Raw genomic sequence first — 12,736 nt, 5'->3', positions numbered from 1 at the left:
CAGCATCATAAAAGTTATCTGGTCAGTCATCTCATTGCTGAGCCTTGTCTGAAAGACGGCACCTCTGACAATACAGCATTCCCTTCATATTGCACTGAAGTGCCAGCCTGGATAACAGATGAAAGGCCTGAAAGATGAAAGGAGTGGAGCTTGAAACTACAACTTCCTAAATCAGAAGCAAGATAATACTTGTCAACAGACCCATCCATGGACCCTTTTATTCATCCACTTCAGAGGAATAAATGAACAGGGGTGCTATGGGATCAAATTACTATCACTGGGATTGTTCTGTTTAGAGATTGATTTTTTTTTAAATGAATACATAATTAACCTGATAATTGATTCCCAAACAGATCTGTTCCCAGTAATGTTATAGTGTGTAGACTGTATACCATATCAATCTCCTTCAACACACTAGTTTGCCATTCTAAAATTGATGAATTAAGCACACAAATCCCTGTGCTATAGTTCCCCTCTGAAGTGACGGTGTCAGTACTTTGTATTGCTTTACATTTAGTATGTTGACTACATATTGTCAGGAATTAGATCCCACTCCACCAGGAGTGCGTGTGTGTGTGTTTTATCATCTATCCCTGTGTCTCTTTATCATACATTAGCAAGGATTCCTGTCTGTGCTGTGTCGCCTGCTCCCAAACCTTTGCCAGTGGTCCCTTTGGCTGATTACCAGTGGGTGTGAGGTAGTTTCACCTGTTGCCTCTCAGCTCTGCCTAGCCCTGAATGCTAACCGAGTGATATGTAACCTGTCTCTTTGGGACCAGAGTTCCCAAAACAACTTTTGCTTACACATCACCTGGCATCAACGTGTTAACTCCAGGCTGAGCTTTTAGAGCACCTTGCAGGATTAGTGTCCTGGTAATTTTTCATAATTTGGAGTTTTCTTGGGATACACCTTTGATCAGTGCTACAGAGGTGCCCTGGTAATGAAATGCCATTTAAATTGTGAATTTGATGTTGATATTGCGATGCACCACTTTCTTTGCAATCATTAAGTTAAAATTCTGTTTGTTGTAGACATTTGAGTTGCTGGGCTCTGCAAGTTCCTCAATCCCAAAGGCAGTTAATGGTATAAAAGAAATCAATGGACAGCCTTCACAGGCCAAAGCCACTGTTCAAATTGGTGACAAAGAAGTGTCCTTTCAGGTAATGAATTCTCTTTCAGTGATGGTACATATGACATTGAAGATTTTATTTCCAAAAAATATTTTTAACCTTTTCACTGGCTCTTGGTGTTTGTGAAAGAACTTTCTATAGTCGGCAGTCCCCAATTCTTTGATATTTTTTGAATTTGTTTTCTGTTTAATGTTCAGCTTTTTTATGATAGCAATTGTAGATTAGCTTTACTGAGCACCACTGCTTTTTTCAGTTTTTTTTTTTACAAAGAATATAACTACAGGGAAGTCATATTAATATACTGGAGGGTGATCTATAGACCAAATAAATATATGTTTGATTCCTTATAGAGGCTTTCTGTTTGAATGTTTGTGCAGCTTTGTACTGCTATAAAGGTTGGGCTTGTTAGCCGATAGAGCTAGTTTATGACTACAACTTTTTACCTGAGTAAATTGGATGTTACTGTTAGTTGGCCTCTCTGTTGTTGTTGTGCAAAGAGCAGCGTAATTTGACTGCACTGCATCTGTGAAATTGGTCTATTAATAGAGTGATGGCATGAATGCAGTTATGTGCAGTATTATCCTTTAAGTTCTCCATGGTTGGAAGACTGCATGGATTAATCCGCTGATCCTGCCCTCCTAGTAGGAGGTTGGGTTTACAGGGAGCATGTATTGGAGAATCAGGCTACCGTGTTACAACATTTACTCTAGGCCACACTCCCTTTGCAAGGAATTTACCTTCATTTGTTGAGCAGCGTTAAAAGTAATCTAAATTCAGTGAAATTTGCTTTGATAGAATTAAATAAAGTGGACTTCATTATTTCAGTTTTTTGCCAGATCTAGTAACACACGCCAGACCCTTCATTTAAATTGTTTCATCAATTACTTGCAATTTAAGTTGAAGCTTGCTCAATACTTGGCAAATATTGACAACTGCATTAACTACTGAAGCTAGATGAAATAAGTCAGTCACTGAAGCTGGAATTTATATTTCAGTTTAATGTTATCTTCCATTCCAGTTTATATTCCATTTTAATGTACTGTACTGAGGAATCCTCCGATTTGGATCAGGCACTGCCCATAAATCAAAAGCAACCTGTTTATCTGCATTGTTTGTTGAAATAGCCATCTATAATGAATTAAAAATATTACCTCTGCAAAAACTTCCCATTTGTACAAATTGACCTTCTCGTAGGTTTTTGTCACGCTTGTGTCAACCTTTTCCCATTGTGCAATGTGCAGAAGTTCTCAGGATGTATCAACACTGTTCAGTCTGTGTACTTATGGAATATTCTAACAGTTTCTGCAGAAAAAATTATTCAACTTATTTAAAGGAAAACTAGAGGAATAAATTTCAAATTCTTGATTCAGGGAAAATTTGTATTGAGTTTTTCTTTGTATGAATGCAAGTGAGAAAATAGGAAAATTGCCAGTTCCGCATTGTAGATATTTTGTGTTGTATAAACTTTGCAAACAATAGTAAGCTCAGAGAATGAGTGTATTTGTTGTAATAAAGTTGGCTTTTCATAAAATGGTTTGAAACAAAATGCCTCTAATTATCACCTAATATTCTAATTAATAACAATTGACTGGGAAAGAGATGCCTTCATTTAGTTTAATTTTCAAATAAATGAATAAGTGACTTGAATTTTGAAAGCTCGAATTACTTCTGTTATGTTGAGATTTTCTAATTTCATAATTTTTTTTACAGCTGAGAGAGATGCGTAGTCAGGCAGATAGATTGACTGAATGTGAGAGGCAGACAAAGATGGATGTTTACAGAGATCCCTTAGAATGTCACAAACCACTGTTGTAAGACATGGAATTCCTCCCCTCCCCACAACCAATGCTACTCAGTACATGTCCTATTCCTCCCTCACTACTGGCACATACCAAGTTTCCACCAGTAAATCATTCAACCTTACATTCATCCCCTAGTTCTGCCAAGCCTCAGGTCCTCTTCCACAATGATGCCGTATCAAAAGACTGAACCCATGAACTGCAACTCATGCCCCATTGTAGTCCTGTGAGACACAAGGATTCTCAACCCACCTCTATCAAACACAAGGACCCATCCCTTAGTGCTGCCAAAGCAGAAACCTGTCTCTGGGCTGTATTTAATGGAGCTAGCGGGGTTCCTGGCGCCAGCCAAAAAGGCGGTGGGAACCAGCATCCACCATTCGGAGCCCCGCCGGGCACTATTTAATGGCGCCCAGGCAATTAACAGCCCGGCTTCAGGATCCCCATCCCTTTAAAGACAGGAATCCCGTCTCCAAGAACTGCCAGCTAATAAGAGGGCTGGCTGCTTAGTAGTATTGGCAGCGCCATGGGAGCAGGGGCCACTGCTGGTACTGCGCCAGGCCTTGGAACCAGGCCCAGTGCTGGAGACGCAGATCCCAGGTAAGTGAGGCAGGGTCATTGGGGCCAGTCCAGCAGGTCCTGGCGATAGGGTAGGGGGTGGTGGGGCGGGTGGTCATCGTGTGCAGGAGGAGGGGGTTCAGGAACGTAGGTTGTTTTCTGCCAGGGATCCACCATGAGCCACAGATTGCCCACAGAGGAGGGCCGCCTACCCCAAGTCCACAGGGAGGTCATCTCATTTTACTGGGTGATCTTCCTGCTTGGAGGAGGCTTCCCCCCCCTCACCCACTGCTGTCTTAATTCCAGCAGCAGCGGGAAGAAGCCTGTAATTGGCTGACAAGCCTTTCAGGAGTCTCAAATGGCCTCTGGGCAGGAATGCCGTCATTGGCCTTTCCCACCCCCAACTTAATTGTGGTATGATGGGTAGGCGATGGGCCCTCCGCCACCCGCCACAATTCTTTGGGGTCCCCTGCCTATTAGTCCCTGTCCAGAAGTCCCATTAAATCCAGCCCTCTGAGTGCTTGTAAATTCCATTATACCTGCCCAGCACAGGTTATACCAGTTGTACACTCAGTTGCTAAATCTTGCAGATCATTTTTCTATGTTTCTCAGCATTAAAATGGTAAGCAATAAAAATTAAATACTTGGATAAATGTGCAGAATAATGGACAGAGTTGTGAAATTCAACCCCAAAGCACCAGTAAAACACTGAAAATGCTGTTTAATTAAATTAGAATTTGGCTTATTTACTGTCTTAAATCAGCAGCTCAGACATTTTTCCTATGTGGCTGAAACACCCCTTTTGTTATAAAGTAACAAATTCTGTAGTTTACAGTGAGCAATGCCATGGGAGATCATATAGTAAAATCAAAGTATCCATGACTTTAAAATGGAGATAGAACAGTGCCTGTACATATGATCCACTTGTCCCCTGCCTTCTAACTCCACACGTTTTTACTTACTGTGTGCAAGGCCACATGCGATTAACTAGTTAAAGGCTAAAATTTCAACCTGATTTACATATTGAAAAGTGTACCTGTTTAGTCACTGGATTATTTGTTGCAAAAGAAATATATTTTTTGTTAACTTTGGATGGAGAGCTTTACTGTAGTTGAGTAAGGAAACCGCATTTTATTTAAACGCAGCAACAGATTAAAGTCTCAACTCTGCATAAAATGCAACCAAGCTTAAATCAGCTCCAGAGATCAGACACATTAAAGGTTTCATGTGCAGTGACATTTTCATCTGGGAGAACCATGTCCTATATTTATAATAAAAGCAAAATACTGCAGATGCTGGAAATCTGAAATAAAAACAAGAAATGCTAGAAATACTCAGCAGGTCTGGCAGCATCTGTAGAGAGAGAAGCAGAGTTAACGTTTCAGGTCAGTGATCTGCTAGTTCTGAAGAAGGGTCACTGACCTGAAAGGTTAACTTTGCTTCTTTCTCCACAGATGCTGCCAGACCTGCTGATTAATCCTATATTTGGTGTTCACTAGCCTCTTCAGACCAGCCAATGCACACTCCATGGTTGTCACTTCATGACTTCTGTAACTGTCTTGAAGCTTGGGGAGTTGTTGAGAGGAAATACACATTTGTGGGTTAGAGTAAAGAAAGAGAGCTCATGAAGGTTTCTTCTCCACTTTTGCCTCGGGTTTGAGAGGTCTACGAGTTGATTTCTTAATTATAGCCTATTGTTCCAGGTCTACAGCTTTGGAGCCACCAGAAATGCTAATTGTCCAATTTTGAGCTGTTGGAGTTGAACTTTGTCAACTTCAATGGCCTCATCAGAGCAAAGGAGGTAAAATCTGACATCTGTTCCTATGGAAACACTGTTGTGAAATTGTGTAACCCCAGCCAATGAATTTCCCTTTAGTTCCTTGGTGTTCTTAAATCAATGATTGGGATGGTATGCAGCTATTTCTGAAGACTTTTTTTGGAAAATGTTGCTTGGCAATTTCGTATTCCTTGGGCCCTTAAGTGATATTGTGGCTTGGAATATGTTACGACCAAAGCGGGAGTAATACCCTGTTAATTCAGTCCGACTACTCCACAGGTCACAGCATATTGGTAAAGTTTCCCACCTACTGGAAAAATAGCCAAATTAAACACTATTTCTTCCCAGAATAAAGTATACCAAACCAGGTTTCTTTAAACAACAATAAAATTAACTATTTATCAATAAACCAAGTTTTAAATGATAATGAGATGAATCTTGTCACAAAAGTTGTCTCTGTGCCTTTAAGATTGAGAAAAGGATTTCTCTGAGAACAGCGAATGCTGAACTGGGTGGGGCAATTGCAAGGCAATCTATTTTTCCAAGCCACTCAGCAGAGAGAAATGTCTGTCACAATGACTGGCTGCTGGGGAGTTTTTGTTTCTTTTTTGCGAGAAGAAACGAGTTTTGGCTAGAACCTGTTTGGAGACCAGAGAAAGAGACCACTCTGAAAGAAAGTAGAAGACCAGTTTACTGCTATAAACTGGATAAGAATACAGCCCAGAAAGCTCCTTCTCTTGAGGAATAATGCCTGTATTAAGTAAAATTTGAATTTCTTCTGAACTTTGAAGGAATTGAAAATCTAAGGTATGGGAGCTAAAACCCTTGTTGCTGTTTATGCCTGAAGAGAGAGGGGAGATCCAGGAAGAGGAGTTGCAACACTCTGGAGAATCACTGATTTGGAGAAAGGCTCCTTTGCTGATAGGAAGCCTTGCATTGTTAAGGGTGAAAAGGTTCCTGTTGTCTTCAGTCTCTGGAAACTGTCTGCCTCAAAAATGAGTCCAGTTGCCTTTTTGTGTGTTTGAAAGATCCTGAAACCTCAGGAAAGTTTCTGCTGTTGGACTGCTACTTAGAAATCCAAGTAGACCTGTTGCTGCACCTTTTGCTGGGAGATCTGTGTGACACCTGCTGCAGACGACTACCCACCACAAACTGTTCACTAATTTTACCTGGAGAGACATAGAGTTTTATCTAACTATTCGACTCTGGGATGCCTCATCGAACTGGGAAATACTACTAAAACTGACAACCCTGTTATTTATTTATTCCTAAGAAACTGTTCTAATTTAAAATGTCCTTTAAAGACCGGTTAACGGTTGGGATTTGAGTGTATGTGTGTGCATGAGGATTTGGAAGAATAAAAAGTTATAAAATCTGTTCATACATATAGACTTGCCTCAATCATTTAAAATTGGTTTAGTAATAAATAGTTAATTTGTTGTTTAAAGAGGGTTGGTGTGCTTTATTCTGGGGAGTAAATACTGTGTTTAATTAGGCTAATTTCAGGTAGGTGGGAAACTTTACTAATGTGCTGTGGGGTAGTGGGACAGAAATAACAGTGCATTACTCCCGCCTTTGTCATAACAATCTATATGTATGAAAAGATTTTATAACTTCTTAATCTTCCTAACCCTCATGCACACACATATATTCAATTGCCAACGGTTAACTGGGGAAAATGGAAATATTGACTTTACAGCAGTTTCTTAGGAATAATAAAATAACTGGGTTGTAACATCTGGTAGTATTTTCCGGATTGTTGAGGTATCCCAGAGTCGAATAGTGAGATGCCACTCGAAGTCTCCAGGTGAAATTAATGAACAGTCTGGTGGGTAGGCATTCAAGGTAGTTCGTCTGCAGCAGGCGTCATACAGATCTTTCAGCAACAGGTTGTAGCAACAGGTCTGTTTACATTTTAAAGTAGCAGCCTACCAGTAGAAACTTTCTTGAGAGTTCAGGAACTTTCAAAACACAAAAGTCATCAGGACTTACTCTTAGCAAAGGAACCTTCTCCACAGAGCACAGCAACTACAGAACTCACTCTTGAGGCAGGGATTCTTGTCTGGGGACAACAGCAACCTGCCACACCCAAAACACAGGCTTCCTTTCTCCAAAGCAGTGTTTTTCCACAGAGTGCAGCAATTCCTCTTTTCTCTGGGTCTCTTCTTCTCTTCAGGCATAAATAGCAACAAGGGTTTTAGCTCCCATACATTAGATTTAACTCCTTCAAAGTTCTTTTGACTTTATGAAGAGATTAGACTTTTACTTCAAATATGAATTATAGTTTCCTCTGGGCTGTATTCCTGGCCACTCTCTTGCAGTAACTCTTTTTTTAAATCTGCTTACAGCTCCCCTGGTCACTTTTACACTCTCAAAATGAAACTGAAAGCCTCCAACAATCCAAGTCACAAGACTGCTGTTAATCTTCTGGTTGCTTGGAAACCGGTCTCACAGGCTGCACTCTTCAAACATTAAGCCTCTGCAGTCATTCATCACAGAGTCTTTTTTCCCCCAGTTTTAAAGGCACACAGACCTCTAAGCTCTTTTTAAAAAAAAACTCCTATGACAGATGCTTGCTGTTGGGTTCATGGCAACTTCCCCTCCCTGCTTTTTTTTTTAAACCAGTGGTGTCTGTGGGATAACAGCTCAACTAAAACAGCAGTGAGAAGAGTTTCAGTTACATATACAACGTGTTTGTACGGTTGTATCCCAGTTGTAATCCCAGGGGTTTTGTTCCTTAGACATTTACCAGACATAGTACCGTGCAACCTTTACAATTGTATTTTTAAGTTTTTGCAATGACATAGTGAACCATTGTAAAGCAACACCCCAGGTAATGGGCTTGTACAGCCCTCTTTGCAGTGCTTTGGGGTGAGATAAAGCCTCCTACTCTTTTCTGATTGTAAATCAAAAAGCTAACTATATATAGACTATATACATATATTTATGTATAAGAACAATGTTATAAGGTAGTGGAATGACTTGTAAAATCTTGGAAATGTAATATTAAAGATTGAAGTCGGTGTTTCCATTTTGTTGAAGGAAAGAGATCTGTTTTTAATCTGTGAATTTTACAGATTCCAGTCGGAACAAGACCATTAAAGTTTCACACTGGGTCATCAAATTTCGTCAGAACGTCCAGTCATGACAGGCTCCTGGCAGAGATGGTGCAGTCACACATGGTAAAGGACATATGTCTAATTGGTGGAAAGGTAATATGAACGCAGATTGTGTTACGCATTGCAAAACTCCCACTGGCACCAATTTTAGTTGTTTTATATGATTATTTAAATATATTTATCAACTCTATCATGCAGGGTTGTGGCAAAACTGTGATCGCTAAGGAATTCGCTGACCTGCTGGGTTATAGAATTGAACCCATCACACTATATCAGGTAATCTTGTTAAACTGAATGTTTGGTTTGATAATAGGCAGCAAAAACAGGAGAGGAAACCGTAAAAGATAAGGCTTGATAAACCAGAATAATAGTAAATTTGAGAAAGGGCATGGGCCAAAATATGAGGAACATGGAATGCTTAAAATTTAGATCTTGTGTATTCGTTCTTGGGATGTGGGCGTAGCTGGGAAGGTCTATCCCTAGTTGCCCTTGAGATACTGTTCTAATTTATGCAGTGTTGAAACCAGAGGTGTAACGATGGGAAGTCCTGCACCGGTACTTAGCAGTTCTCAATAAGAGAACTTTGTAATGGTCTCAGGCAGCAACACCTGAGGTGAAAGCTGTAAGAGATTACTTAATGTATAAAAAAAGAAAGACTTGCATTTATATAGGGTTTTTGTGACTTCAGGACGTTCCAAAGTGTTTTTACAGTCAGTAGCAAGGATCCACAAACAGCAATATGATAATGACCAGATTTTTTTAGTGATATTGATTAAGGGATAAATATTGACCAGGACACTGGAGCAAAGTTTCCTGCTCTGCCTTGAAGTAGTGCCGTGGGATCTTTTACTTTCACCTGAGACAGGGCCTTGCTTTAACGTATCATCTGAAAGACAGCACCGTTGACAGTGCAGCACTCCCTCTGTATTATGCATTCCAGTCTCTGGAGGGGGGGGGGGGGGGGGCCTTGAATCCACAACCTTATGTTAGAGGTGAGAGTGCTACCACCAAGCCACATCTGATACATAGGTCACAAAATACAGGATTAATCATTGAAATTAAAAAGACAAAGTAACTGAAGTGAATGACATTGTATTGATGATTTGGGTGTCACATTTATTGCCTATCCCTAGTTGCCCTTGAGAAGGTGGATGTTGGGATTTAGATTGGGACAGCTAATGGAAAGTCGATTCATAGTTACAAGAGGGTTTGTAATAAAGCAACTTCTTTTCCAGTATTATGAAGATATGCAGTGGTTTGAGCAGAGGTGAGCATCCAAGTGGATGCTAATGGGGCTGAAGGTGAGGATGAGCATAAATTAGTTACCCTGTCATATCCTCTAGGTTTTCACTCGGGAAGACTGGCGCAGGACTTGTGATAATCTGAATCGGGGTTAGTGACATTAATGTTAATGTTAGATGGAGGGGATAGAGAGGCGAAAAGGATTCAAAACAAATACATTAGGTATTTTTCCTAAAGCGCCAAGAGAGAAGGGAATAGATTTGTGAGTTGCTGATGCGATGGTCAACGTAAGATGGAGAGCCCCTGCCAGATTGGAGACAGGCTAACATGGTACCAACATTCAAAAAAGATGATCGAGCAGGCATATGAGGTAAACTAATGCAAACAGTTGAATTTAACTATGTGATGATCTTGTAAATAGCAGCCAGCAGGAATACAGAGGGGAAAGATCTGCCTAACCAATCTGCTTGGCATTTCGAGTGGACGGTATGAGGTCTTGAGCTGTAGTGTACTTAGACTCAAAAAAATTACTGCTACTTAAACCCTAGAGTGGTGGGGATTCAATGCAAGACCTGAGAATGGTTAAGAAATGGACTGAAGGGAAGGAACCAGCAGAAGTTTGTTTGACAAGCGATATCAGGTTGTGGGAATGGTTAAGAAATGGACTGAAAGGAAGGAACCAGCAGAACTTTGTTTGACAGGCGATATCAGATTGTGGGCAGAGTTCTGTAACTGGGTTGTCCAGACCAGAAAAACTCCAGTTTGTTTACCAAGCTATGCTGTTGTGATAGCACTAAGGGTGTTGCAGTTGCCAATAGTGTCCAGGGTTAAGCAGGGGAAAATGAGGCAGCATTTCCACTTCTGATTGCCATTTACTCACCTCAGTGTAAAATGTGTGGACATCAGGGAAGGACAAGTTCAGGCAATGCTGTGATGCCATCTGTAGTCAAATGACTCAGTGTCTGGACTCAAATATGAAGAAGGGCCATTTGAGTGAGGTACTAATGGACACCAGCTGCCTATGGAAGTGTGTTCCAACAACAGTCAATGCTGTCAGGAGAGGAGATGGGGACACAGCAAAATATTGTTGAACAAGAAATGAGGAAATAGTAAATTGGATGGAACTACAAAGTACAGAACAGTCATGGTTTGAGCAATTGAATCTTACGCAAAACTTTCAGTCAGCCTCTAAGCCAACAGCAATTCAAGGAATAATAAATAGCAAAGCTAGTCAGACTCATTGCATTGATTTGCTAGATATTGCGAATTGTATACGCGAATAGCTGAAATAAGTTTGAAAAAGTAAAGTGAAAGTGTTAGGAATTACGTTCGCAATATTAACAGACGGATGTTTTTCTCACCACTTAAGATTGGTCTAACGTCTGCACTAAAGTCACAAACAGGGAATGCCACAGTGTGCTAAAGCTTTCTCTACTGTCAGTAGTGGCACTTCCAGTGCTTTGATATTTGAAACATCTGAACAATTATTTTTTTCTTGGAATAAGATGTGGCAATTTAAAAAAAAAAAAAGCTGCTTCTGAAGAGCTATTTAGTGTTGATAAGTTTCAATAAAAGATTCATGAAGAAAGGAATAGGTTAATAACTTAAGTTAACACAGCTAAACAGAATTCACTGGAAAGATCTTTTCAGCACGCTGGCAGAATATGTAGGGAACGAGCAATTTTAATAATTCTGTTCTGTTGTGCCGTTTTAAGACTTGTGTTTTCAGACCTGTCCAAAGAGGAAATCAGTGAGAGATGATGACATCAGACTAATTTCTGGTCTGGGATGCTGGTGCTGAATTCATTTTAAAGTTGCTATGACATAAAATCCACCATTGTTTCTATATTTGCACTGACGGTTGTTTGTTTCCTTGGCAACAATCTCAAATGTCATTTTTTTATAGTTTGTGTTGTCATGCAGCGTAATGTACTTGAGGACACTAGCATCAGGAATATCATCAGTTTGATACTAAAATTTATTTAAATGAGCTTAAATGTGCATTTGTTGATAGTGTAAAAGTCGCATATATTGTATCAGTTCAGGGTGATCATTTTGTTGTATCAAAACCCTGAAGCTGTGGAGGGAAAATGTTTTTATGTTTTTTGAGCCCATGGTTCCTTGTGGCTTGCTCACATAATATCCTTGTCAATAAACACAGGCAAAACAATATTTCTCAAAGCCTTTTACTACAATTCTGCCAAAACAGTTCTTGATCCCTTGAGCTTCTATAACTAGAGACACAGCTACAGTTTCCACCACTTAAAAAGTCCACATTTAAAACGGGTCATTGCTTATATCGGCTATAAAGAGAAAGCCATTTCCATTTGCATTAACACTAACTTCAAAGTTGCCAGTTGGGTAGATAAAGCTGCACTAGACAGATACTCCATTAATTTTATTGCCAAGAATAGGAATGATCTCCCAGAGCTACCAAACAGAATTTATAAAAAGTAGAGACTCTACAGCCAAACTCAGATTAAAAGAAGGAACACTCCCCACTGCATATAAGCAGTGAATGGCCAATCCATCAGACTCCCTAATAATTTCCACATGCAATAGAAATTAGATACACATTTCAATTGCAGTCTTTAAGAGGGGAAAATAATTAGTGATAACACTGCTATCTGCTTGTCTGTCGGTTTCTTTTATGTTTATTAAATGGTGCACTGAAATTGTGCAACAGACTGAACTTGCACCCCTTACTGGTAGATTAAGTTTATGTAGTGCTTAGCTAGTGCTAAGCAGTGATCCTCATTTGCAGAAACTTCTGGAAATGCAGCCTGATGCTCTATACATTTAATATATGTGATTGACCCTTAATACCCCCAGGAGTGGACAGTAAATAGTGCCGTGTCAGTGATGCCTATGTCTCAAGAACAAACATAAAATAATTCTTTTCTATTCCCTATTCCTACTGAATTGCTGACCACCCATCATCATCTCCTGGTCTGCATTTTAATCAATATTGTTAACGGTTCTCTCTCTTCAGGTGTTGTCCCTCTCTCCTTTAAATCTGCCGTCATCACCCCGCTCCTCAAAAAAGCAACCCTTGATACCACCGTCCTTGTCAACTACTGTCCCATCTTCAACTTCCCTTTCCTTTCCAA

At 40.0% G+C, this 12,736-nt stretch overlaps 1 protein-coding gene across 2 annotated transcripts in view; it reads left to right on the top strand.

The window, feature by feature from the left end:
* The window catches only part of vwa8 (von Willebrand factor A domain containing 8), a 402,749-nt gene that overhangs the window by 118,950 nt on the left and 271,063 nt on the right, over positions 1–12,736 (top strand). For both annotated transcript variants that reach the window (XM_068040239.1, XM_068040240.1), the window contains 3 exons: positions 1,033–1,161; positions 8,343–8,477; positions 8,583–8,660. In XM_068040239.1, the coding sequence (XP_067896340.1) occupies positions 1,033–1,161; positions 8,343–8,477; positions 8,583–8,660 (342 nt within the window). The remainder of the gene's footprint in view (positions 1–1,032; positions 1,162–8,342; positions 8,478–8,582; positions 8,661–12,736) is intronic.

This window comes from Heterodontus francisci, chromosome 10 (assembly GCF_036365525.1).
Source record: "Heterodontus francisci isolate sHetFra1 chromosome 10, sHetFra1.hap1, whole genome shotgun sequence".
In the NCBI taxonomy this organism is placed as follows: Eukaryota; Metazoa; Chordata; class Chondrichthyes; order Heterodontiformes; family Heterodontidae; genus Heterodontus; species Heterodontus francisci.
The sequence above is the reverse complement of the archived record's forward strand: the minus strand, read 5'-3'. Positions and strand labels throughout refer to the sequence as shown.